Genomic DNA, 27023 nt, shown 5'->3' on the forward strand with positions numbered 1-27023 from the left:
GAAATCACTTAGGAGACTTCTCCAAAGAAATTTTTGCAACTAGAGCCGTTCAATAAATCTTAAAACAGGATAACAAGAGCTGATGGTAATGGCGCCTTTTTTTTTTCTCTGCATGGCATATGCCAAGCCTCAAGCAAGTACCGGGCTTAGAATATAGAATTCCATACCAATTTCTATTTCCAACAGTATAATAACTTGGTATGATACAGCCCAACCAATGAGATGGTCAGGATAGATAGATCATGTAGATAGATAGATAGATAGATAGATAGATAGATGAGATAGATAGAGGAGATAGATAGATAGATAGATAGATAGATAGATAGATAGATAGATAGATAGATAGGAGATAGATAGATAGATAGATAGATAGATGATAGATAGATAGATAGGAGATAGATAGGAGATAGATAGATAGATAGATAGATAGATAGATAGATAGATAGATAGATAGATGAGATAGATAGAGGAGATAGATAGATAGATAGATAGATAGATAGATAGATAGATAGGAGATAGATAGATAGATAGATAGATGATAGATAGATAGATAGATAGATAGATAGATAGATAGATAGATAGATAGGAGATAGATAGATAGATAGATAGATAGATGATAGATAAGCGATAGATAGATAGATAGATAGATGAATAGATAGGAGATAGATAGATAGATAGATAGATAGATAGATGATTGATAGATAGATAGATAGATAGATAGATAGGAGATAGATAGATAGATAGATAGATAGGAGATAGATCATAGATAGATAGATAGATAGATAGATAGATAGATAGATAGATAATAGATAGATAGATAAGAGATAGATAGATAGATAGATAGATAGATAGATGAATAGATAGGAGATAGATAGATAGATAGATAGATAGGAGATAGATAGATAGATAGATAGATAGATAGATAGATAGATAGATGGAATTCTTAGATGAACCTAGTATGAGCTCCATAGCCATGGATAAAACAGAACCTAGGACAAGGTCCCAGCACAGCCGGGTGTCAGGCATCCCAGAAGGTGTGAAATTGGCCACAGAGAATGAGGACATTGACTGTTATGCTAAGAGCACTGTCTCTGTACACAGCGGGGGGCAGGCCACTCTACAGATTACATACCCTGATAACATGAGTGCCAATGAAAAGAAAAATGCAAAGAAAGATCTCCTCAAAGCCCATGCTGAGACCCTGTTTGCCGATTACACATCAAACCAAAGAATGACTAACCTCATTATGCACACCGATTATATAAGAGCCTGGCAGCATGCAATATGTGACTGCTACAAGAGTACAACAACAGAAGAGGCAGATACAGGCAAAATAACAATCAGAATAAAAAACCCACAAGGGGCCGGCGAAGTGATTCTCACAACATCGATTTTTTCTAATGGGACTTTAATGATTCAAGGAAGAGAAGATAGGCTTCACCAATATATAGAAAAATTCCCAGAGATCAAAAATCAGGCACAACTAAAAAGGGGCACAGACACAGGATCACCCACTGACTCAGGTGAATTACCCGTGACATCCCCCAACACTGCCAGTACACAGACACAAGCCAGCAAGCCCTCCCCCGACTCCTCACACTTCTCACTGGAGTCCCTCACAGAGACTGTATCCCGGCTGGAGAGAGATTTTACTATCTATAAACACAATTATAATAGAAACTGTAATGTCAACGAACTGTCCAGCACAAATGGTGACACAAAAGCCATCCACAAACTTATCCAGGAAAGCACAAATCTGAGAAAAGAGATAGCAGCCTGCCAGCAAGAGAATGTCAAGCTGTGGGATAAAATGACGCAGTGCCTACAAGAAATCACAGAACTAAAGGAAGAGTTATCAGGCCTGAAACTACAGACACAAGAGATAAGATCTAAGGAAGAGGGGGAGGAAAACACAACAGTCTCTGATCAAGGTATCGATAAGCCAGAAATGCCTCAAACATCACAAGAAAGCCCAGAACTGCCCATCACCCCAGACATAGAGCCAGAGAGAACCCAAACAACGAGAACCTCAAACCCAGATATAGTCCTGATCATAGACTCCAATGGCAAGTACATTAATACAAGAAAGCTCTTCCCACGGCAAAGAGTCAAGAAAATCCACAGCCCAACCATTGAAAAAGCCAATACTGTCATTTGCAAGCCTTTCTTCACTACCCCGAAACACATTGTCATACACACAGGCACAGAAGATCTCTCTGACCAGCCCCAACAGATAGCGGGCCAACTGGTCCAACTAGCAGAGAAAGCAAAGCAACAGTTCCCAGACAGTAGTATCATCCTGTCATCTCTGCTCCCACGAGAAGACATCTCTGAAGCTACCATCATGGGGATCAACAAAGAGCTGGCGACCAGAATCAGACAAACATCAGGCATCACCCTGGCACAACACCCCTCCATAGATAAGCGTCACCTATATGATGACAAACACCTCAATAAACATGGCGTCAGCCTCCTAGCGAAGGAATTCAAAGACTTAGTGCTCAACAGAGACCCCGGGCCTAGACAACAAACAAAACAAAGAGTCATGGAAATAATACCCGACAACCGCCAATATCCAAGACAGAACCCCCCAAAGATGCCACCTATCAAGAAAAAGCCAACCAGAGCAACCCAGAGCACCAACATAGAGACAATAAAGAGAATAGAGCATGCGATCACTACAATGGCCACAACAGCAATGCACATAAACCAATACCTGGCCACACTGCAACCAACCAAGAACCCAGCCCGTCCTCTGCAGGACAGCTCATTACAAGGTTTACACACTGAAGATGAAATCACTAACTATCAGTAGTTGGAACATACAAGGGCTGAACGCCTCAGCCTTTGGATCTAAATCAAAAGATCCAGACTTCATAGACAGACTAAAAAACATAGACATTCAAATCCTCCTAGAGACATGGACCCGGGCAGATGACGAGTCCCTAACACCCATGGGCTACAAGGAACTCTCAGTGCCCGCCCAGAAAAATAAGACCACCAAACATGGCCGCCACTCAGGAGGCATACTAATATGGTACAAGGAGGAGCTCAAAGAACACGTAAAAGCTACCAAACGTGGAACTAATCACATATGGATAAAAATAAGCAGCTCCATCCTCAGCGGCCAGCAGGACATCTATCTCTGTGCAGTATATATGCCCCCACCAGGGTCCCCCTACCACCACCCCGACACTTACGAGGTCCTACAAAGGGAAGCCGTCCACTTCCAACCCAAAGGCAGAGTACTAATATGCGGAGACCTGAATGCAAGGACAGGCACAGAGTTAGACTACCTGCCCCCGGACGACAACCCACATACGCACGGTAGTGAGATCCACCACCCAGAACCCACACAGACAAGAAGAAACAGCCAAGACAGAATTGTCAACAAGAGTGGGAGACAACTGCTGAACATGTGCCGAAGCCTAGGACTGTACATAATAAACGGACGTACCACAGGCGATCCCAGAGGACGCTTCACACTAAACTCTCAAGTGGGCAACAGTGTGGTGGACTATGCCATTACAGACGCAGACCTGTCAGACATTGAAGACTTCACAATCGCACCTGACTCCCATCTATCAGACCACAACCAGATCCTACTATACATGAGAACCAGGAACAAAACACCCACACATGAGCCCCAACAGTCCGGCCTCTACAACTTACCAAGACATTTCAAATGGGCCAACCACCAGGCCATAGAATATACCAACGCAACCAACCGACCCGAAATCAAGACACTGCTCACAAACTTCCATACAAACACCTATCAGCCAGACCAACAGGGAGTCACCAGAGCTGTGAAGGATCTCAAGTACATCCTACAGACCACAGCAGAACTAGCAGGCCTGAAACGAACCAAATCCATAAGACAAACCAACAAACAGTCCCACAAATGGTTCGACAGCGACTGCAGAGCACTACGCCATACCCTAAGAACAGCCTCCAACCAAAAACACAGGGACCCCAACAACAAGGAGGTGAGGGAAGCCTACAACAATCTATGCAAGCAATACAAGGGCACCCTCAGAGAGAAGAAACAGAGATACCTCTCCCACAAAATCGAGCAACTAGAGGACTCCCTCCAGGACAGCTCATTCTGGGAGACCTGGCACCACATGGGCACAAAGCCCAAGAAAAACTCTCTCCACATCCAAAATGGCAATATCTGGCTCAACTACTTCAGAGGTCTCTACAAAAACATCCCAGAAGAAGAACTAACTCCAGAACAGCAACAGATAATCACCAAACTGAGGGACATGGAGAAAGTCATCAAAGACTTCCAGAACCCTCTGGACTCACCAATCACCATAAAAGATATACAGGAAAGAATTGTCCTGCTGAAAGGCAAAAAGGCCAGTGGCCCTGACGGCATCCTACCAGAGATGATGAAATACAGCCCTCCAGCAATACACGCGGCACTGGCAAAGCTATTCACCCTCGTGCTCAATGCTGGACACTTCCCCGAAGACTGGAACAAAGGGCTCATAACCCCCATCTACAAGAATGGGGACCAATATGACCCCAACAACTACAGAGGGATCTGCGTCAGCAGCACGCTGGGGAAACTGTTCAACAGCATCATCAATAACAGAATCCTCACCTTCCTCACACAACACGGGGTCCTCAGCAAGAGCCAAGCAGGGTTCATGCCAAACCACCGCACCACAGACCATATCTACACCCTGCACAGCCTCATCAAGACACACGTCCACAACACCAGAAGAGGCAAGATATTCGCCTGCTTCGTGGACTTTAAGAAGGCGTTCGACTCAGTATGGCACCCAGGCCTACTTCTAAAACTCCTAGAGAGTGGAATAGGAGGAAGAACGTACGACGTCATCAAGAGCTCCTACACCGGAAACCAGTGCAGTGTGAAGGTGAATGGGAAAAGGACCGCATACTTCCAACAGGCCCGAGGGGTCAGACAAGGCTGTAGCCTGAGCCCAACGCTCTTCAACATCTATATCAATGAACTGGCTACAGCCCTGGAGGCCTCACCAACCCCAGGCCTCACCCTGAACAATCGAGAGGTGAAGTTCCTGCTATACGCCGATGACCTCCTACTCCTGGCCCCCACCGAGAAAGACCTCCAAGAAAGCCTGGCAGTGCTGGAAAAATTCAGCACCACATGGGCCCTACACATCAACCAGAAGAAGACCAAAATCATGGTATTCCAGAAGAAGGGCCACAATAAAGCCTCCACCACCCCACAATTCACACTGAACGGCTCCACACTGGAGAAAACCAACAGCTACACCTACCTGGGGCTGGAGCTCAGCCAATCAGGAAGCTTCAAAGCAGCAATAGAAACCCTGAAAGCAAAAGCCTGCAGAACCTTCTACGCCACCAGAAGACAACTGTACCACCTCAAACCACCGGTGAGGGTCTGGCTGAAGATATTTGACGCAGTCATCACCCCGATCCTTCTCTATGGCAGTGAAGTTTGGGGCCCAGCCACCTACCCAGACCAGTCAAGGTGGGATTCCAGCCCAACAGAGAACTTCCACCTGGAGTTCTGCAAATACCTGCTCCATGTCCATCGCAACACCACCAACATAGCCTGCAGGGCAGAGCTAGGCAGACTCCCCCTATGGCTCACCATACAGAAGAGGGCGCTAGCTTTCCAGGCACACATCCAGGTGAGCAAGCCCGACTCCTACCACCACCAAGCATGGCTAAGCCACCTGAGCAAACCAGACATTCACCAACCAAACAGCAGCCAACCACCAAACCAAAAACACCAACAGATGATAACCAAGGCCGAAATAAAGGCGACCACAGAGGCAAACAGAGAGCGGTACATTGAAGAATGGAGAAATGAAATAAATAACTCCAAGAAACTCACCGTGTACCAATCCCTACAAAGGGACTACACCATGGCCACCTACCTGGAGAGAATACGCCACCCCAAGCACAGACAGACCCTGAGTCGGTACAGACTGAGCGCCCACAACCTAGAGATAGAGACGGGGCGATACAGGCAGACGTACAAGCCACGGGAGAAGAGACTGTGCCAGCACTGTGACCAGGGGGTCCTAGAAGACGAGACCCACTTCCTGCTACACTGCACCAAATACTCAGCTGTGAGGGCCGTCTACTACCAAAGACTCTCTGCCCACATCCCAGACTTCATATCTGCAGACGAGAAGAGGAAACTCTACATCCTACTGGGAGAAGAAGAGGCCACTGTGGAGATCGCTGCCCAATACGTGACCAGCTGTCACCAAACCAGAGGAAGATGAGACTCCATGGACTGTTATATTTATCCCAAAACACCCGCCCCACCCACCCCCACCTCCCCATATAGCAGCCACCAACGAAGAGGAAGACGAGACTCCACGGACTGTTATACCCCAAACAAACCGCCCTGCCCCACCCCACCTCCAACCCCCCCCATATAGCAGTCACCAACGAAGAGGAAGATGAGACTCCATGGACTGTTATAACCCAAACCCCCCCCCCCCCATACCCACCACCCACCCAACCCAACTCCCCCCCCCCACACACACACACACACTTTACTAGCTTTGGCAATGCCAAATACCTATTCGGACGTGCCAATAAAGCATTTTTTGATTTGATTTGATTTGATTTGATTTGATAGATAGATAGATAGGAGATAGATCATAGATAGATAGATAGATAGATAGATAGATAGATAGATAGATAGGAGATAGATAGATAGATAGATAGATAGATAGATAGATAGATAGATAGGAGATAGATAGATAGATAGATAGATAGATAGATAGATAGATAGGAGATAGATAGATAGAAGATAGATAGATAGATAGATAGATAGATAGATAGATAGATAGGAGATAGATAGATAGATAGATAGATAGATAGATAGATAGATAGGAGATAGATAGATAGACAGAAGATAGATAGATAGATAGATAGATAGATAGATAGATAGATAGATAGGAGATAGATAGATAGATAGATAGATAGATAGATAGATAGATATTACATAGACAGAATAGACAAATGCCTTAAATGCGACAACCTTGTGTGACACTTGTTGGATTATCAAATGATCATAGAAAAGTACCTTTAAGAAGAAAATATATATATATAAGCGCCATTGTTATTGTAGGTGCAGACACCGCTTTGCATTATGACCTCAGGCTGAGACTTTGTAGCACTGACTAATGGGACCTGTAGAATATGTTGAGAAGAACCTTTGAATTACAAATGTCCTTTCCTCTTTCCCCAGCTGCCCTCTCCCTAAAATATACCCCTCAGGGAAGTGTCTTGTGCTGTTGTGTGGCCGGCCATGATGAATGTCCTCTACTGATTAGACTTGCTGCCTCATTAACGCCGGCTAATTTGTAACGAGCTGGAGAGCCCGCACAGACACATTGTAGGAATGTGCAATGAGATAAGGCCGGGTTCACACTCACATTTTTGTGGCACTTTTTTTTTTTTTTTTTTTTTTTTTTTTACTTTAGAAATAATCCTTCATTCTGCCCTACATGACATATAAATGTATAATTCATCATCCATGGTGCAAAAAAAAAAAAAAAGATTTGATGTGAAACTGTCGCAACGATCTGTTCTGTTTTATACTGTACTACAAAAACTAGAGGAAAGTAGTTACAAAGAGCGCCCCTCTCTGGAGAACCCAGGATGTCCACACAGCCCACTGAAACTGGGTAATGCTACAGGGAAATTGATAGTTGATCAATTTATGATAAAGGAACAGGTGAACAACCCCTTTAAGGTTAACGAAATGAACCAAAAACATTCTATATCCAGTATATAAACCAATCAGACTGAACCATAAAACCACCTGTGCCCTGACATATTTCATTTCATAGAAGGAATATTTTTTTTTAGGAATTTGTTCTACACCATTTCTTTTTGGGACCAGGCCAGTTGGGCTAATTTTTGGTCCCCATGTAACTTGGGCAGCCATAATCCTGTTACCAGTTGACCTTTCATTGACCACTTTTGGTAGGTTCTTTCCACTGCATACCAAAGACTTCTAATAATGGAGGTGTCCTGACCCAATCATCTAGCTATCACAATTTGGCCCTTGTCGGTCCCTTACACTTACCATTTTTCCTGTGTTCAACACATTACCTTGAAGAACCAACCATTCGACTGTTGTCTCAACATTCACCTCACTCATATCACAAGTCCTCCAACACTCCCTTTATGTTGCTTTCCAGTCCCCTCGACGGGCTCTACTTCTTAGTTCCTCTCGACACACTGGAAAGGATGCTCATCCCATCACTGGTTGAGGTAGATCATGGCTGTGACCAAAAATTGGCTAAGTGGTCATTGCAAAGGACCAAGAAGTTGAGACCGGTGGGTGGGAGATTGGTGAGATCTTTTTGTTGTGAGCTACCCAAGAAATCTATGCCAGTCCCCAGTGGTTAAGGGGATATTGTCACTCCTTGGGGAGAGACCACCATATAGGTGTGTGGAGACTTATTAAGCCTTTAGCACTCCACTTCACAAAGGACCATGGGAAGAATATGCAAATCTGTCTTCCATGATGTAATTAGGAAGTCAGTGAAATAACCCAATAAAGGTTGCTCCCTTGCAACCTTTATTGGGTTATTTCACTGGAATTATGTCTTCCTAACTACATCAGGGAAGACAGGCTTGCACATTCCAGTGAGCGCCCTCTATTGGTTTGCAATACTGAGGCAGCAGCTGACTTCCTAATTACATCATGGAAGACAGATTTGCATATTCTTCCCATAGTCCCCAGTGGTGTAACTAAAGTCTTATGGGCCCTGGTGCAATCTTTTGTCTGGGGCCCCCTACCTCATCCCTACAGCGAATTCTTGATAGTGGTGGTTACGGGTGCTAAGGAGTTTAATCTAAGGGTAATCTGTGGGTCTTCTTGGTTTATAGGCCAGATGGAAGCTGCAATCTCAATACTGATGCCAGTGCTTATGGGCTCCCTAAGGTGTCTGGGCCCCAGTGTGACTGCACCCTCTCAAGTTACACCCCTGCCAGTCCCTGACTGGTGTCACTTTCAGTTCTCCTGAGGGGTACCAGAATTATTAGGAGGCTGGGGTCAGGCACATCTACCATTAGGTGGGGCAAAAGATTAAGAAAGGTGAGACATACGGAATGTCTGTCCTAACAAATTCCTCCCCTTTTATAGAAGAATAAAATCAGAATCCATCTCATGCACACTCTGATCAAAAATACCATCAAATTGGGTCCACTGTTGGTTCATCTTTAATGTATCATGAAACCGACTGAAAGCTCGCAAAAAGGACTAACTAAGGTTGAGCCCCATGTGTGTATGAGCTTTGCCTGGGGCTACTCTTATCAACATGATTTATCATGATATAGCGGTATTTATGGCCGAACACAATGGCCTCCCTTGTTTCATGATACAAGCACCGAGCTTGTGAGAACACGTGGAATTATTTACTGTCTGTTGCCCTAAGGCCTTGCTATGTTCTCTCAGATGGTTTCGGTTCTCCATACCTTTATGACCGTTCTGGTAGAAAATACATATAAAATAGCCCTTCTTTAAATTTCCGTCAGCTTTTCCATGTCCTAACAGTATCCACCATGGACGGAGAACAATCCCATGTGCCGAGAACCTTCGAATGTAGACGTTTACTTCTCATGTTCTGCCAAGTGGACATTTTGTAGTCTAGGTCTACGGTTTGACTCTCCTGTATCCAACAATAGTCTTTTTGACTTTTTTTTGACTCTCGGCGGCATTCTCCCTCGAGAACACATTTGCTTTTAGTCCACATGGCAATTTTTGAAACCTCATTTCAATTTCAAATGGCTCAAGCAAAGGAGAAAAAAAAAATCAATCGAGAGGAGCTTCCAAGGTCTTCAACACATCAATAGTTTTCGATACGTTCATGGAAAATAGTGTTGGGTAATCTCTTCTACAGAGATTCAATTACTGTATAAATGCCTGAAAGACCTCACAAGACTCTTTAAACCGCCATTGAGGACAGGCTACTTTCACACCCCAAAAATATTCATGGTCGAATTTGCATTCGAACACAAGGCCCTTCATAGACTTGATGCAAGCCGTTGAGGTGTACAACATCTGTATTGAGTTTAGCCATGTTCTTATCCATTAACAGGCATCTTATTCTAGAAGAGTCTCAGGTTGTTATAAGAAAGTGATGAAAGCAATAATAGAAACCAAAAAGGAACTGAAAAAAAATATCAAAGTATGGAAATAATTTGAATATTTTACCGCACACAAAAGACAAAGGGATCGTCTGAATAACTTGAGAGCCGTGAGTAGAAAGCAGCCTTTATATTCACGGGAAACCGGAGGGAAAATTAGTCGTAGACTTATGACGACGAACTCGAGAAAAACTGTTTATAACATGATATAATACATTGTTATGGTTGTATTTCCAAGGCTGAGTCTCTACTAGGGTTGAGCGATCGGGATCGGAAAATATCGGATTTCGATCGGCGCTCGAGTAAATTTCACGATCGAGATCGGAATTCCTACCCGATCTTTTCCAGCGGGATCGAGATCGTAGGTTATCTCAAGATCGGCTCAACCCTAAAAGTGACTTTTCCCATACAGAAGCATTGACTAGGGTTGAGGATCGGGTTCAGAAAGGATCGGATTCCGATCGGCGATCGAGCAAATTTCACGATCGCGATCAGGATCGAGATCGGCTGGAAAATGATCGGAAATCGGATTTTAAAATCGATCTTGAAATCTCAAGATCGGCTCAATCCTAATCTCTACTGATCTACTGGGAATGTCACAGAGCTCTAAGAATTCTCTACACCCGCCATATCGTACCGCCATACAACACCATATGGGTTCTAGAGCAGAAAAATTGGAAATTGCTGTAATTGATGATACAGGCAACAATTTTATCATATAGAAATATCTCTTTCTAGAAGTTGGAAGTATACAGAGGTCTGGGACTAGTAAAACAAAGCCCTGCAAAATGTCCATGAGCCTTAAGTAGGGTCAAGTACTCTTGGAGAGTCTTGTTCTGTCTTATTGGCTTACTAAATGACTTACGTTGAAGAGGTTTTCCACCAGAACAAAGTGGGAGCAGAGTGGAATAAAAAAGAAGCCATTTCACCGAAGCCATGTCACTCTCATTTCTATTCTGCCCACGTCCCTGTTGGTCTCTAATTCCTGGTCCCATCTTGACATACCGTGAATGTCAAGATGGGACCATCATTGTTTGGCAAGATGGTGTCAGGAAGTAGAGACCGGTGGAAACCTGATCAGTCTCAGAATGGAAGTGGCAAGGGATTGGTGAATATGGATGGAGCACTCCAATTATTTTCTTGCCAACAATTCAAAGTTAAACTAGTATATCTCCCAACGAATATCCCGAGAAGAAATGTCCATGTGTGTCAAAACTATGTACAAGGGTTAATGGTCCCCCTTGCCGTATTGGAACTTCTTAATATAACGGTATTATTATATTGTCATGGATCATCATCTTGAGCAGCACCATGAGCACCTGGTCCTTGGACCATGTCTGGTCCTGCAACTCAACTCCATTGAAATAAATGAGGATATGAGACAATACCAAACACAAACAGTGGACAGATGTGGGACTTGTTTTATGGAATCCTGGACAACCCCTTTAAGACACCACAGATTCCAGTGATTGACAGACCAGATTTATTTTTAGAGATCACAGCTCAACAAATGGCCTCTCCGAGTCTCCACGTAAAGGCGTTCTTCAGTAACTGTATGGACAGCATGCTTTACCTAGAGCAATTTTTTCCCAACAGCTGAGCTCACTTCTGGTTATACTATATCTTAAACTCAAGACATACGAAGATTTATCATTTCAATAGGCTTTGCCAAAACCGAGTGTGAACATTTCGAGCGCACAATTTCACGAGAACATAAGAGCCGTTAAGGCCCCCGAAACAACATAAGTGGTGGGAAAAGCAGATATAGATCTCAGCAGGATCTTCTGTTCTCCTACGCCTACTCTCTGACTCCTCAACTTTCTGTTGTTAACAGCTTGTAAAATAAATCTGGTCAGATGGGCATATGTATATAAATTCATTGTCAAAGAGAAGTTTTTATGTTCTGTTTTGGGACTGCTACAACCGGTACCTAACAAGTAAATCACATATTTTAATTTCTCTGTTGACCGTCAATGACCTTTAAGAGAAGATACTACACTATCTAGGTAAAGCCATGGAAGACTTCCATAAAGAGTAAGACTTTGACGCAAGTAAAACCACTCCAAGAGCCATTACATGTGGCCTTCCATACGGAACAATCCTAAACCTTAGGTGGAAGATACAAGTATCCTGTATATGAGGAGCAAGAGAGGGATAGCAACATTCATGGATGAACATATCGTAAAAACTGATCAAGAGCTATGGGTCATGTCTAGACAGGGGCCCAGCTTTGGATTTATCTAAAGGGTTGGTGAAAGCCTGGGTAGAGAGCCCGTTGCCCAAAGGTGTCCAATTTTTTTGGAAACACCAGTGGAGACTCAAACTTCAACTGGCCATGTACATTACGTTATTTTCTCCGTTGAATTTAACATGGTCAGTCCTTTGGTTCTCAGGAGATTCTAGCAAAGACTTTCTCTCCTCTTTCCATTCAGGATATATGTATGCTCAACCAAGGGTATATGGGTGGGAAAGGGGGCACTGCTTTTTGGTTAGGGGTCATCTAAAGGATATTGGTGGAGCATCAAGTTTCTCCAATCTAAGATGGATCAGGGTATGATGGTTAGAAGCAGAGGAATATCTTGAAGATTCTAAATGCAATGTAAATCTTACAACAATACTCCATCCTACCATGTGGCATTTAGAATAAAGGCATCTCCACTGTGACAAAGGAACCCAGGGTTTGGGTGCTGATACTTCTACATCTTAAAGAGCAACATCTTTGGTCTCAACTAGTACTAGATGATGACCCAATTTTGATCTTCAATATGGGGTCTCTTTTCTAGGTGTGTCCCAGAAGGGGCTTTTTCCGCCTTCCATTCATGAAATATGGCTGTTTGGGTGATTGTCTATGGAGGAGTCGAGAGACATATCGGTTGGGTCAACTGCTCTCTAAAATGTATAGCAGGCTGAAGATCACAGAAAGTAGATTGGGACAAACAAGCACCAAGTCCATCGACCAAAGGCAGATATGGGTTTGATGGTCTGAACCCAAGGCATAAATGAAAGCATCGGCGTCCACTGCTAGAGTATGTGTCAAAAGAACGCAGGATTTGGGTGCATCATCTATGCAATGACTTTGGTCTCACCACATGGGGATCCAATTTTCATCTTTGATTTGGTGTCTCTCCACTAGATAACAATGATGATGTTGATGACAATACCACCCATAAGATTATGAAAGACCCCTCTCTTGACATAAGACCCTTCTCTTGACCCTTGAGTACCTTCTCTTGACATACGTTACCTCCGAAAACGTATTTACTCTAAAACAAGGGCAAATATACAGAATAACATTTGTGTACGAGTGACATAGATTAATTCTACCAGTGACAGTATAATGGGACCGATAACAAATCATATAGATGACTAGCCGCAACCTACGTACAAATCGGGCAATGACCCATAGTCCGACTCTATTACGTAGATCTATTGAGATGTACGACTCCATTACACCCAGGATGCAACTTTAAGAAAAGAAAAATAATCAAGACATAAGGCATAGGTGCCGCCAGCCGTCATTAATTGCCTTAGCTAATAATCCATGACACATCTGGATTTGCGGCAAACCTTTAACCTAAAATCGATGGCCACTTCATAATGAGCGCATGAACTAAACAAACGGTAAATAAACAGGCCTGTCAGTGTAAGGTAATTCAATCCGCGAGTCTCTCTGTAACTAGACAGAAGATTAATTATTCAGAGGTGTTTTAGCTGCCACCGGGCCAATAGCAATCCGCTAATGACTTTAAGTATCAGAGATCATATTGCCGAATGGCTTTTACACATATCTCAACAGGCTGGAGTCCAAATTACCCGGCTGACTCAGCTGAAGTTTTTGGCCTGGCATTTAAGAACCAGATAGAGGTGAATTTTTGGGACTATTAATTTGCTTGAGCGGTCAGATATGGATTAACCGATTCTTAATGCCATATTAAAGGGATCCTAACATTAGAATCCCTTTTTTCCTAACTAACACGTAGGGATACCCTTTCTTAAGGCTATTCATTTCCTACCTTTAGATGTCTTCTCCACGCCGCCTTCTGGTAATTACTCTGTTTTCTGTCTTTATGCAAATGAGTTCTCTGGCAGCACTGGGGGCGTCCCCAATGCTGCAAGAGAACTCTCTAGCGCCGCCTCCATCTTCTTCAGGAAACAGCCTCTACGCGTTGTCTTCTGGCCTGGCTTTCAATCTTCTACGCATGCGCAATTGCCTCTGCCAGTAGGCAGAGCCGACTGCACCTGCGCGCGGCCATTTTTGTGTTATAAGCGGCCACAAATAAATGGCCACATGCAGGAGCAGTTGTCTCTGCCTGAGGCCCACTGGCAGAGCCGATTGCGCATGCACAGAAGATTGAAAGCCAGGCCGGAAGATGATGTGTAGAGGCTGGTTCCTGAAGAAGATGGAGGCGGCGCTGGAGAGTTCTCTCACAGCATTGGGGACGCCCCCAGGACCTCCCCAAGAGCTGCGAGAGAACTCATTTGCATAAAGACGGAAAACGGCAGCAAGGAGAAGACATCTAAAGGTAGGAGAAGAATAGCCTTTATTAAGGATATTCCTACGTGTTTGTTAGAAAAAAAGGGATTCTAATGATAGGATCCCTACTAATAACTCCAAATACAGTAATAGTCATATATTATTTGTTACAGTTCACATTAAAGGGCAGGAAATAAAAGATACATGTTTATAATGGGTAAAAAAACAAAAGAATCAGTACTGGCCTCACCAATCCAGATCTTGTTGATCTCTACTTCCTGTTCCGTCTCTACACACAGGAAATGCCTGTTCAGCCAATCACTAGAGGGCATTTCCAGCCATTTCCTGTGTGTCGAAATGAGACCAGAGGGGACCTAATAAACCTCTGGTGGGGGTCCGGTGAAGTGAGTATGGCTTCGGGAAGGGTTGGTCCGAGTTTAGAAAAAGCTTGGGGTTTTTTGGAACGTCACCACTTTTTTCCATCGGCTGCTTGTTCTATTGAAGCACATTCAACCGCATGGAGAATGGATCTGCACTGGAATACTAGTCATCGTCATGGTCGTGTGGTGCTATTTTTGAAAATGTAGACTTTTTGAAATCTGAATCAAGCCCTTAATAAAGCTAATATAGAGATAATCAAGCGTGCTTCACATCTTGAGATACAGAGCTTTAGAAGCCAAGATAAATCTGAACAGATAGTAAAAAATTGGAGCTGTATATTTATTGGCCACAAAACATTGCGTCACTTACCGGTTTCTTCATCGATATTGAATCTTCCGAGACCACTGCCATCCCTTATAGAGTACTGTATTTCCCCATCTCGGCCAGTATCTTCATCTCTTGCCAAAACTTGCAGCACACTAGTTCCAATGCGTGAATTCTCCTTGATAGATCCAGTTATAGCGAAATCCGAAAAATAGGGAGTATGTAAATTCTCGTTGACGTCCACCACTTCCACTTCCACAAACGAAACCGATGACAGAGAAACAGGACGACCCTTATCCTTAGCGCGTACTGTTAGATTGTAGAATTGTTGCTTTTCATAGTCTAATTCCTTGTTCAGGCGAATAGCTCCACTGGTTTTGTCTATTTCAAACCTGCCGTTGTAGTCATTCACTAAGGAATAACGGACTTGACCACCAAGTCCAAGGTCCGGGTCTTGGGTTTCAAGCCAAGATATGACAGTACCCACTGGTAGATCTTCCAGTACCTTAGAAGTGTAACTGTAAGGTACAAAAACTGGGGCACAATCATTGACATCATCCAAATAGATCTTTAGGGTGACGACTGAAAAAAGTTGTTGACCATTTTCGGCTTTGTCCCTTGCCTCGATCTTCAGTGTGTAGTTAGACATAAGTTCTCTGTCCAGTTGATCGGCTACATAGACTATTCCAGTAGAGCTGTTTATTGCAAATTTTTTGGTGTCGGTTAAAATGGAATAAAATACTTCCCCATTTGGGCCAATATCCTTGTCTCGAGCTTCCACCTGAATCAATTCCGTCCCTATGCTTGTGCTTTCTAGAGTATTTGCCGAGTAGCTTTCTTGAAGGAAGGTGGGGCTGTTGTCATTTGCATCGTTGACGTGGATGGTCAACAATCGCCATGATGATCTTTGAGGTTTGCCTAAATCATACGCTGTGATATTGAGAAGATACTTATCGGAAGTCTCTCGATCCATGGGCATTAGCACGCTAATTTGGCCAGATTCTAGATCAATGGTGAAACAGCTATCAACATTACCATCTGTGATCGTATAAAGTACCTTTCCATTAAACCCAGAGTCAGGGTCAGTGGCTTTAATTTTTAGTATCGAGGAACCTACGGGAAGGTCCTCCTTCACTGATACATCTGAAGGAAATGACTTGTCAAATTGAGGGGGCTGCCTATTTATGGAATAGAAATCAAACAAGCTGTCCTCATAGTTTAACTTGGCATTAGCCTTGGATTTTTTGAGAAGTTTTTCTGCTAACTTCTGGGCAACCCTCGTTTCTTTACAGTCAAAATACTTCGATGGGACCTTACCATGGACTACTGTAATGTTCACGTACATAGGGTCGGCAAAGTTTTCCCCGTCCGTGGCAGTGATCTTAAGGGCAAAGTTACTGTTTCTAAGACCTGAACTGATGAAAGATTTCTTAAGTTGTAAGACCCCGGAATCCGGGTTCAAGTAGAAGAAACCGAGTTCGTTCCCTGATATTATTTTATACTTGACAAGCTCTAGCTCATCTATATCGATGGCTGAGACGGCAGTAATGTGCCCACCAGTTGGAAAATCAAAAGAGATGACCCCTTGGCAAGCTACTTTTTCAAATAAGGGCTTATTATCATTTATGTTTCCTATATGAATGGTGACGTTAACTTCACTCTCATGGCGATATGGAGACCCCCAATCGGAAGCTCTTACTATGAACCTATAACTTTCGGGAGAAGACTCAAAATCTAGAACGTCAGAGGTGCTGATGGTTCCCGTAAACTGGTTAATGACAAATGGCAGGGAGTTTAAGCTGGCAATACTATAAGTAATATATCCATTTTCTCCTTTGTCCTTATCGAATGCTACAACCATCAGAACGCTGGTTCCAACAGGCACGGTTTCGTTGACAAATGCTTCATATGAGGTCTGTTGGAACTCTGGGGTGTTATCATTGGCATCCTCCAATTTTATGATGACCTTTGCTTTAATATCATTGTTTTTCAGAATGACTTCAATTTCATAGGTATCTTTCCCTCCCAAATTTAAATGCCGTGTTGTGGTGATCAGTCCCGTCCTGGAGTTGATCCTAAAATAATCGGAATCTTCACTTTCGGAAATTTTGTATTCCACAGATGGAGATGAAGGTTGTACCTTCACCGCTGTTACGACAGCACCGGGAGGTGAGAATTCGCTGACGGTGACGTCATAAACATCTTTCTCAAATTGAGGTTTCACCTTTTCCTTTTCCGGGCTGGCAATATGAACAGATTTGAATTCCGAGAGCTTTTGAGGAGACCCCTTGTCTTTCGCTTGGAGTGTCAGATTTATACCATATGGAAAGTTATCCCAATCAATAGGACTTTTTTGTTTGATTTTATACTCGTTCATCCATTTTCCCTCCTTCACCAGTGAAAACTGTTGCAACTCGTCTCCCGAGACAATGGCAACGGATTCGATTTCTCCATTGGCACCTTCATCGTTATCATCAACGGTAACAACGGCATATGAAGGGTCCACGTCCAACATGGATGGAATGTGAGTGACCACGGTGACTGTAGGAGCGTGTTCATTAATACGTTCAATGTGAACAAAAAGTTTGGCAGTGCTACTTACGCCATTGTTGCCGTACAATTTCATGCCACGGTCTACAGCTAAAACTTCCAGGTCGTATCTATTCTTCTCGTCGTAATTTAGCCTCCCGCTTAAGGATACGACCCCACTGGTAGGATGGACAGAGAAGAGGTCTACCTTATTCTTAAAATAATAATAAAATTCGCCATTGGATCCAATATCAGCATCGGTGGCAGTAACCTGTGCTATGCTCGTCCTTATAGGAGTGCTTTCCGCTATGGTAACAGAGTAAGTGGTTGGGGAGAACAAAGGACGTAAATCATTCATGTCTAAGACTTGCACGTTGACTTTTGCCCAGGCCTCCAAGTCCTCCCCTCTCACGGAGGCCTTTATGGATAATAAATAGCTGTCTTGAATTTCTCGATTCAAAATGGCAGAATTTCCTCCTTTCGTTCGTATCCGTAGAAAACAAAAATCTCCGATGACGAACTCTTCCGCTTTAAAAAACCCTTCCTCGTCCCCAGACATTATCCTGTATTTGATATCCCAGGAAAGGTTGGCCAGTTTGATGCCAATTTTGGTTTGACTGTTGAGATAAGTCCGAGCAGCGGAATTTTCGAATACTGTGGCATTGTACGTCGAATGTGTAAACTGGAAGATCTGAGGTGAGGTTCCTTGGAGACCAATACATAATTTAAAGAGTAAATTTAGAAATAATAAGGTGATGACACTGGAGGGCGATGTCCGGATGCCTCTCAAGAGATCCATGGTTACAGCTATTCCATCATTTTTATTGCTCCTGTAATGGAAACAAAAGAATAAATTGTGTAAGAAAAAAAATTGAATGTCAAAAATTCACAAAAGACCGAAATAAAAATTTGAAATAAGAATCAAAAACTTATCTATGGTGAATGTAACATTGTAATAAGATTTATCCACTACCAACTTTTTAAAATTTCATTGTTTTATGTAGAAGCCTTACATTTTTTAATTTATTGGCCCAATTTTGCATTGGGCATTTTTTACCCATTTTTGGTCTTCAGTGTTGGAGCATCCCCAACTCTTAAAAGGAGTGTTTACAGAACCCAGAATAACAACCCAGCTCTACAGATAGATAGGTTAGCATTGTCTGCCTTTGTTGCCAAGATTTTGCTTTTGTCAATATGCAATTGAGCTCTTCAGAACAATGAGGGAGTTACTTCTTTGGTTCAACAGCAACGCCCTCATTGGTCCAAAGATCACAATTGTGTATTGACAAGATCAGCGATATCTTGGCAACGGACAAACCAATTCACAAGAGGAAAACACTGGTTGATTCAGGTGAACCTAACCTATCTACTTACCCTTCGTTCCGCAGAACAGAATACCGAACGCAACTGCATGCGCTGTGCAGAGAAAGACTACAAGAGCAAGAGTGACCTCCCAAAAATGGCTCTTGTAGTTCAATACAGGAGCGTACTGTGCAGGCGTCGGAAGTTGGGCCGTGACGGAAGACGGAAGAGGCGGGGTTGCAGCTGAAGAAGTAGGCGGCACTGGAGTGAGCTCTTGGGCAGCGGTGGGGATGTTCCAATCGCCATTTGAGCGCTGGGCCCGCCCTCATTGCTGCGGAGAACTCATTTGCATACCAGTAAAAACCGGTATTTCTAAGGAACGGCGCCACAGAGACCACGTCTAAAGGTAAGAGACGAATAGCCTTTCTTAAGGCTATTCCAATGTGGTAATTAGAAAAAATGTTGCTTTAGTGGTAGAATCCTTTTAAGGGAGCTCTCTGTTCAAGATGGCACTAGTGAGAGAGTTCTCCACAACAATAAGGGTTGACTACCAGTATCACTCCACTCCCGAGCCCGAGCATTGTGGCTGCTCCCGGTCACTAGGGGGAGCCAACCATTACACTTGACTACAGTGGAACGTTGCTGCAATGGAAGTAACCTGAGGTTGACATGTCAGGAGCCCATCCACCATTGGCACTTGCCAACTCTAATACTATTGGGTACAAGGGGTCTGGTGAGTGGATTGTTGTTCATAGAAAAAAAATAAGACATCCCCTGAAAATAACCCCTAGCCCATCTTTCGGAACAAAAAAATTATATAAGATCCTGTCTTATTTTCAACGAAACACCAAACGTTCTTCCCCAACTCCATTGCGTCAAGTGTTCCTAGCATTAAAGAGAAAAAAATCCTAATCCCTTCTTAACAGGATTGTCTAGGACTATACTACTGATAACCTGTGCTTAGGATGGGTCACCGATAGCAGATTGATGGAGGTCCGAAATCCGACGCCCCCATCGATAAGCTGTTTGAATCCGTCGGAATGTGCCGGCACTATCTCCCTTGATATCAGTCATTAAAAAAGTTTTCACTTTCCTTGTTATTTTAACCTGAATTTATTGTGTTATTGCCAGTTAACTTTAATCTCTCGAATGTATCGCTCAATATAGTTACTGATATAATTTAGCGGAGCTGGAATTTGGCACAACACGGAAAGGTGGACCCATGTGACGCATTTAATATTGTGAGATCGTTCTGTAATATAGTGATTCTCAAGAACAGATCTCGGTGGACAAAAACGGATGAAATGTAGCAGCAATTCTGAAGGAACAAGAAGATGTTTATTACTCAGTTATCTTATTTCGGCAGAGTCGTTGAAACAAATATACAACACTAATATACAACAATTGTCTTAGGAGGATCTTTAGAAACTCGGAGATTAACTCCTCAAAACTTCCACCATTTCATTAATACGTTTATATGGTCGAACCTTTGTCTGTTTTTGACAACCTATGGTCTTATTCAGACATGTATCTATTCATTTTTTATCTCCACAAACCCATTATAGTCAGTTGAGTCATTTTGGGGCATCTCGTGTGGTCCATGTGCCAAAAACTGTAGGAGCTGGAGTAGACTTAAACCATTATTTGCCCCAATTTTGTTAGGAGGCAAAGCTCCATTCCCAACATTTACCAGGACATCTTCTAAAGCACACAAGACCCTCACATGAATCCAAAAAAGTGACTTTAGAAGATTAAATTTAGCAAAAATTGGTCAATGAGATTGCAGGATTTGGGGGTTTGTGAGTAAAGGATAAAAAATAATCTTGAGATATGGAAATTTAGAAGATCCCATTAGTAGATAGAGAACTTAGACCACTGATAACTATCAAGACTATAGAGTGGCTAAAATTCCTTACTGCTAGGGCTGAGCGATCGGGATCGGAAAAGATCGGATTCCGATCGGTGATCAGGTAAATTTCACGATCGCGATCGGAATTCCGATCCCAATCTTTTTCGGCAGGATCGAGGTCTCATGTTAGTTCCCACAATACTTGGCTACTGGCCATTGGCCAGGTTGAGTGATCGGGATTGGAAAAGATCGGATCCCGATCGGCGATCGAGCAAATTTCACAGTCGGGATTGGACTTACCGCTCTTTAAGAATTTCCATAAAGGTTACATTTCTAGACAAAGGACTATTTGGGCGACTTTACAAGAACAAAGATGGCCCGAACATGATGATTTCGGCAAGACAGGTCAACTATCGTATGCTTATTGGGGTAGGCCAAGATCATCTGATGGGGAAAGAAGACATTCTGGTTGGACTCAGTGGCTATTTTTTGTGTAGGGCAGAATCTGGTCTCATCCTCGAACAGTTGATCATGGGGAAAGAAGGGTATTGTTGACTTTTGACATGCCCAATACTTTGTTCTTATGGGTGACATGCCAATACCAGAGGTGTCTCCAGTTAGAACACTTAAATGAACTCAGCCTACACATATATGGTGGAAGAAATAGATGGCATCCAAATATACATTCGGAATCGTGAATAGCTTTAAATGCCGGAGATTTGGGGTTCTTTGGAGTGTTGTCAAAGACGTTAAGGTTCTCTACCGAATCTCAAACTAGGCCTGATGGCCTCCATTGGTGTGATCTACGACAAGCCAAGACTCGAGATCATTCCTTTAAGTTCTCGGAAACAAAAACTTTCCGTAAAGAACAATCAGGTCTAAGGTTCTTGTCTGGTGTCATAAATGTACTTGGATCTAAGTGAAAGTGATCAACACAATGTACACAGTGAGTGGCCTTCCGCCGCGAAAGGAGCAAGTTCTCGTAATTGGCACTTTTTAATAGAGGAGCGTCTTTTTGTGTTGTTTTTTCGCCTTTCTTTCACTCCCACTTTGTTTCTCTCTCTCTCGATACATTCCGGCCTATTCAACTGAAAAACAAACCAATTTAAAATGCAATTAGAGTCCTCAATGAGCACATTTAAGGCTTGTAATGATGCTAAGTGCATTACTTAGCTACAGATGAGGCTGGTGCCAAACATCACGCTGTTATTTCTTTATGCAAGATGCCAGTATTTAATGAAAATCACAGACACGAACACACAAAGTTGGAGATGATGTTAAGTGCCGTTCCTCAAAATACACCTGTATGCGTTGTAATAAAAGAAGTCTCAATGAGACCATCAAGGTGAGCTCCAAAAGACCTCCAACGCACCAGTACTTGACGCTCTTGTAGCTTCTGATTCAATCCAATTTCCTAATTATTTCAATTGTTCTACATGGCAAAAAGTTCATTCTACATTACCATTACGCAAAAATATTCTCAAGACGTTATCTATACTTAATTGGCAACTTGAATGACGTTCCAGAGACTTGAAGGAACCTAAATGACCATGGTTGGCCAGATAAGTAGTGGTAGATCCAAGAAATGTTTCTATAGCTGGTCAAAGAAGAGGTACATACGTCCTCCTCGTAAGGTGGAACTTGCCACCATATTAGATTATTTTTGACCAAACTTGCCAATTTCAGCTGGACTGGATATCTATCCAATGTTTATGGGGGCGGGGGCGTCCTGACTTTCCCCTAAAAGATGATGTTGGGCAAAGACGAATTAAAGATTTTGAATTTCAACAAGCCTGATCCTGCGCTGTTAGGAAAGATTACTCATCACCCAAGGTGTTTGGCTTGCGCCCCTTTGCCAATGAAAACAGATGAACACTTGGCCAAGTCAAGCAGGCGCATGCAGGGAGGAGTTGGGAGCAATAGCTGTCAGCCAAACACTGATCTATAGAGGACGTACGGCTAGTTTATTAGTTTGATCAGTTGGTCATTCTTTCTGTAGGTCTTACATAGAAAAGGGGAAACCCCATAGTAGAGTTTAAACCAGGGCCTCCAATTATGGTGCCAGGTTTTGTCACCGAAAACAGAAGAGCTTGGTCTTTGCCTATCTCATCCATGACAATTGAGCCAATTCTCCCCCTAAATACTTGTAAATAATGTGATTGCTTGGTGGGGTTGTGGGATATAGGATCTTTCTGTCAGGAGCAGTCCCAGAACCTCCCCGGCATTGTTCAGAGTCTGCTGTGCTCCCGGATCCCTCACTTCCAGGTCTTGGAAGGCAGGGCCGGTACCTTCGCAACGTTGCGTGGGAGTTGCCGACCTCCTCCTGAGCCTGACGGGGGATTTCCGGTTTATGGCCTACTCGCGGGCTGGAGCCTATTTAATGTTGACTCTGGCTCTGGCCCATCGCTGGCTGTTCAGTTGATCTTGTGTCCTAATAGTAAGTATTTTCCTGTGTTTGACCCCCTTGCCTTGACCTCTGACCTTGCCTTTGCCTCCTGATTTTATTCTGTGTCTGCGCCTGTTTATGACCCTGGCTTGCCTCTAGACCTCCGTTTCCTGAATTTCCGTTACCGACTCTGCCTGCCTGACATCCCCATTGGATTACCCACTGTACTGCGTTTCTTTCTTGGTGACGACCCTGGACCATACGACTACACTTTACTCTCTGCTGCCACCTTCTGACCACCCGCCACAGCTTTCTAGTTCCTAGGACCTTCACTCCAACCACAAACATCTGTTGGTAAGAGATCTCGGTGTCTGGTTTGCCGTGATTTGTGGTGCGCTGTGTGTTTGGTGTTTCCAACCCATAACACTCTGCCAAGAGCCAAGTCCATCCCCACCATCTGGGGCTCTGGTGAAAACCATTGTGGGGTTGGAGCTGGTGCTGTTGAACAAACGGCACCGTGTTTACCATTTAATTCTGAGTATCTAGTATTGGTTCTCACTGTTAGCTCAGATTTGCATCTGTTCCCGTAACACTTTCTATCTAGTATTAAAGTGGATAGGGTCTACCAGGGTTGGTTGTCCTCTTCAAAGGCCCCATAGCAGCCACATTGTTGCAGATAGTTGTATATGTTATTGACATTGCTTGTTTGATGTGAACAAGAAAGACCTTATCGAGCTTTCAAAGAAAATCGAGGCTCTATATTATACGAAAAATACCTATACAAAAATAGTACTTGTGTTTGATGTTGTTCTCTCAGTCGAGGAACACATTCTGCGCTAAGACGCAAAGGTGTGTTTTCTATTCCATGCCCTATTGACATTAACAATGACATAAAAGATTCCAGAACCTTAAAAGTAGATTGTAGCATTTACTGTCACTGCAGTTCTGTTTCAATAGCGAAACAGAAAGTAGGTCAAGTGGAGAAAGAAGAGCCGCAACGAGAGGTGAACAGAGAGTTTATAGCAAAACTAGGAGTCTTAAGAGCTCTCAAGCATGAGGCATGGAAACACGAATGTACTTAAATGTTCTGTTGTGTGTGAAAAGAGATCCAGAGAAGGAGATAACAAGATATCAGGTAGTGTGAAAAAATAATCTACATGCAGCCAGCTAAAATATTTTCAGCTCCTGCACTTTACAATTTGAAGTGGAAAATGAAATGTTCTGTAGAAGAAGCGCATTAAGTCAGTAAAGACTGTTATTAAAAAAAGAAAAGACCATCAGAACATGACGTGTCTAAGAATGCTGACGTTGGCGAAGATGTTAAAGATGGCAAGGTAATTTATGCCAAGGAATACCTTAGACTTGAAGAGCAAATGACCGGACTGAAGGTCTTTCTTATTTTGCATATTCCGAATTATGATAAGGTGAAGTTCATTGTGAGGAGTTGAAATAAATGTAGGAAGGGTGGGCATCAGGAAAAAAAGATGGATAAAGAGACTATCAAAAAGTCCAATGGAGAAGAATAAGGTGACCATCAACTGGATGAAAGAAAGTAAGAGAATGACTATCAACAGGATGAATGATGAACAAGAGGAGAACACCAACGAGATCAATGGAGAAGAAGAAGGTGACCATCAACTGGATGAAAAAGAGTAAGAGAATAACCATCAACAAGATGAATGATGAACAAGAGGAGACCACCAACAAGATCAATGGAGATGAATAGGATGACCATTAACAGGATGAAAGGAGAAGAGTAGGCCATCAACAAGAACAATGAAGAAGTTGACCATCAGCAGGATGAATGGAGAAGAGGATGCCATCCACAAAAACAATGGAGATAAAGAGGATGGCCATCAACCAATGAATGGAGAAGAGAAGGCCATCATCAAGATCAATGGAGATGAAGAAGATGACCATCAACAAGCTGGATGGAGAGGAAAAGAATGACCATGATCAAGGTGAATGGAGAGGATCGTCATCAGGATGAAAGAAAAATAAGAGAATGACCATCAATTGGATAAATGATGAACAAGAGGATACCACTAATGAGATCAATGGAGATGAAGAGGATGACCATCAGCCAATGAATGGAGAAGAGGAGGCCATCAACAAAAACAATCGAGATGAAGATGATGACCACCAACTAGAGGAATGGAAAAGAGGAGGCTATCAACAAGATCAATGTAGATAAAGAGGATGACCATCAACAGGATGAATGGAGAAAAGGAGGCCATCAACAAAAACAATGGGGATGAAGAGGATGACCATCAACCAATGAATGGAGAAGAGGAGGCCATCAACAAGATGAATGGAGATGAAGAGGATGGCCATCAACCAATGTATGGAGAAGAGGAGGCCATCAACAAGATGAATGGAGATGAAGAGGATGGCCATCAACAAGATGGATGGAGAGGGAAAGGATGACCATGATCAAGGTGAATGGAGAGGAAGAAAATGACCCTCGAAAACAAGGATGGATAGAATGAAAATGGGTGTTAGCAAGAAGAATGGAAAGATAGAGGCTGAATTTGAACAAAATATATATGAAATATGAACAAAATACCTAGAGGAAAACCATCAACACTATGGTTGGAGATGAAGATAAGACATCCTATATGTATCACTGCACACGGTTGAGGAAATCATGGAATTTCATGGTCATATTCCCCTTAACAAGATGGATAATAAAGAGCAACAATATCCAAAAAGCAATCTCAGATGTCTTCATGGTTTTGTTCTGGAGGCTCAGGCCGATGTTCCTCGGGTATAGGACATAATAGACAATACATACAACACAAAGGATGTATGACTATGTCAGGGTAGGTTACAAATTTCAAATTACTATCTCAAAAATAAATTCTACACACTATGAGAACTTCTCATAAAAGTCTCAAGACAAGAAGACCACAGGAAAGCCACTGGAACGAGATGAAACATAAGAACACAAAAGATTGGCCAGGAATGTATAAAGTCCTTACGTTCCTTCTAGACTCCACGCCTCAAAAAATGTTTACATTGTTTTCTTTAAGCTCGCTTCTCTTTACCCCCAGCCAAAAATTCTGAAATATTGGACGGCAAAAATAACAAATTAAAATATTTTATGAGATTTCGGTGAGAAAAGTTACATTTTAAGCCCATTTACATAAACCACAAGAGCTGGAACACATTCTATTCTATTACAATTTATTGTATCGCGGTCAGCCGAAGAGAATACGTTGTGGGAGGGGGGGGAGGGGTCTTTCTTTTACGGATGTAACCCAAGAACTGGAGTGAATTCCCACAAAACACAAGAAACCCGAGACGAAAAAAATATGATCAGCACAGAAGTTCCGAGCCATCAATTCATTTTATATCAGATTGTGCAGTAAAGTGAGAACAAATAGCTTTCCGAACAAAAAAAAAAAAAAAGCAAGACGATGCCGTGAATATATCCGAAATCTGCCAGTTAGCTGGAAGTAATCAGGACATAAAGGCTACTCAGCATTAAAACTGTGTAATTCGAGACAGCCCCAAGGAATCCCGACTCAGCCACCATTCACCACTGGGTTATGAATACTTTGTCTCACTTTCCTACCAGGTGCTGGAACGTTTCCACATAGTCGAGCACCAGCTAATGTCAAGTATAAGTTCATCAG

The 27023-nt window shown here is 42.9% G+C and overlaps 1 protein-coding gene across 6 annotated transcripts in view; it reads right to left on the minus strand.

Annotated features, from left to right (window-relative positions):
• Positions 1-27023, minus strand: part of FAT3 (FAT atypical cadherin 3) — a 502317-nt gene that overhangs the window by 336108 nt on the left and 139186 nt on the right. For all 6 annotated transcript variants that reach the window (XM_075266169.1, XM_075266167.1, XM_075266168.1 and 3 more), the window contains one exon: positions 15365-18678. In XM_075266169.1, coding sequence (XP_075122270.1) covers positions 15365-18647 — 3283 coding nt within the window. In that variant the 5' untranslated portion in view covers positions 18648-18678. The remainder of the gene's footprint in view (positions 1-15364; positions 18679-27023) is intronic.

The sequence above is a fragment of the Leptodactylus fuscus genome, chromosome 2 (genome assembly GCF_031893055.1).
Source record: "Leptodactylus fuscus isolate aLepFus1 chromosome 2, aLepFus1.hap2, whole genome shotgun sequence".
Classification (NCBI taxonomy): Eukaryota; Metazoa; Chordata; class Amphibia; order Anura; family Leptodactylidae; genus Leptodactylus; species Leptodactylus fuscus.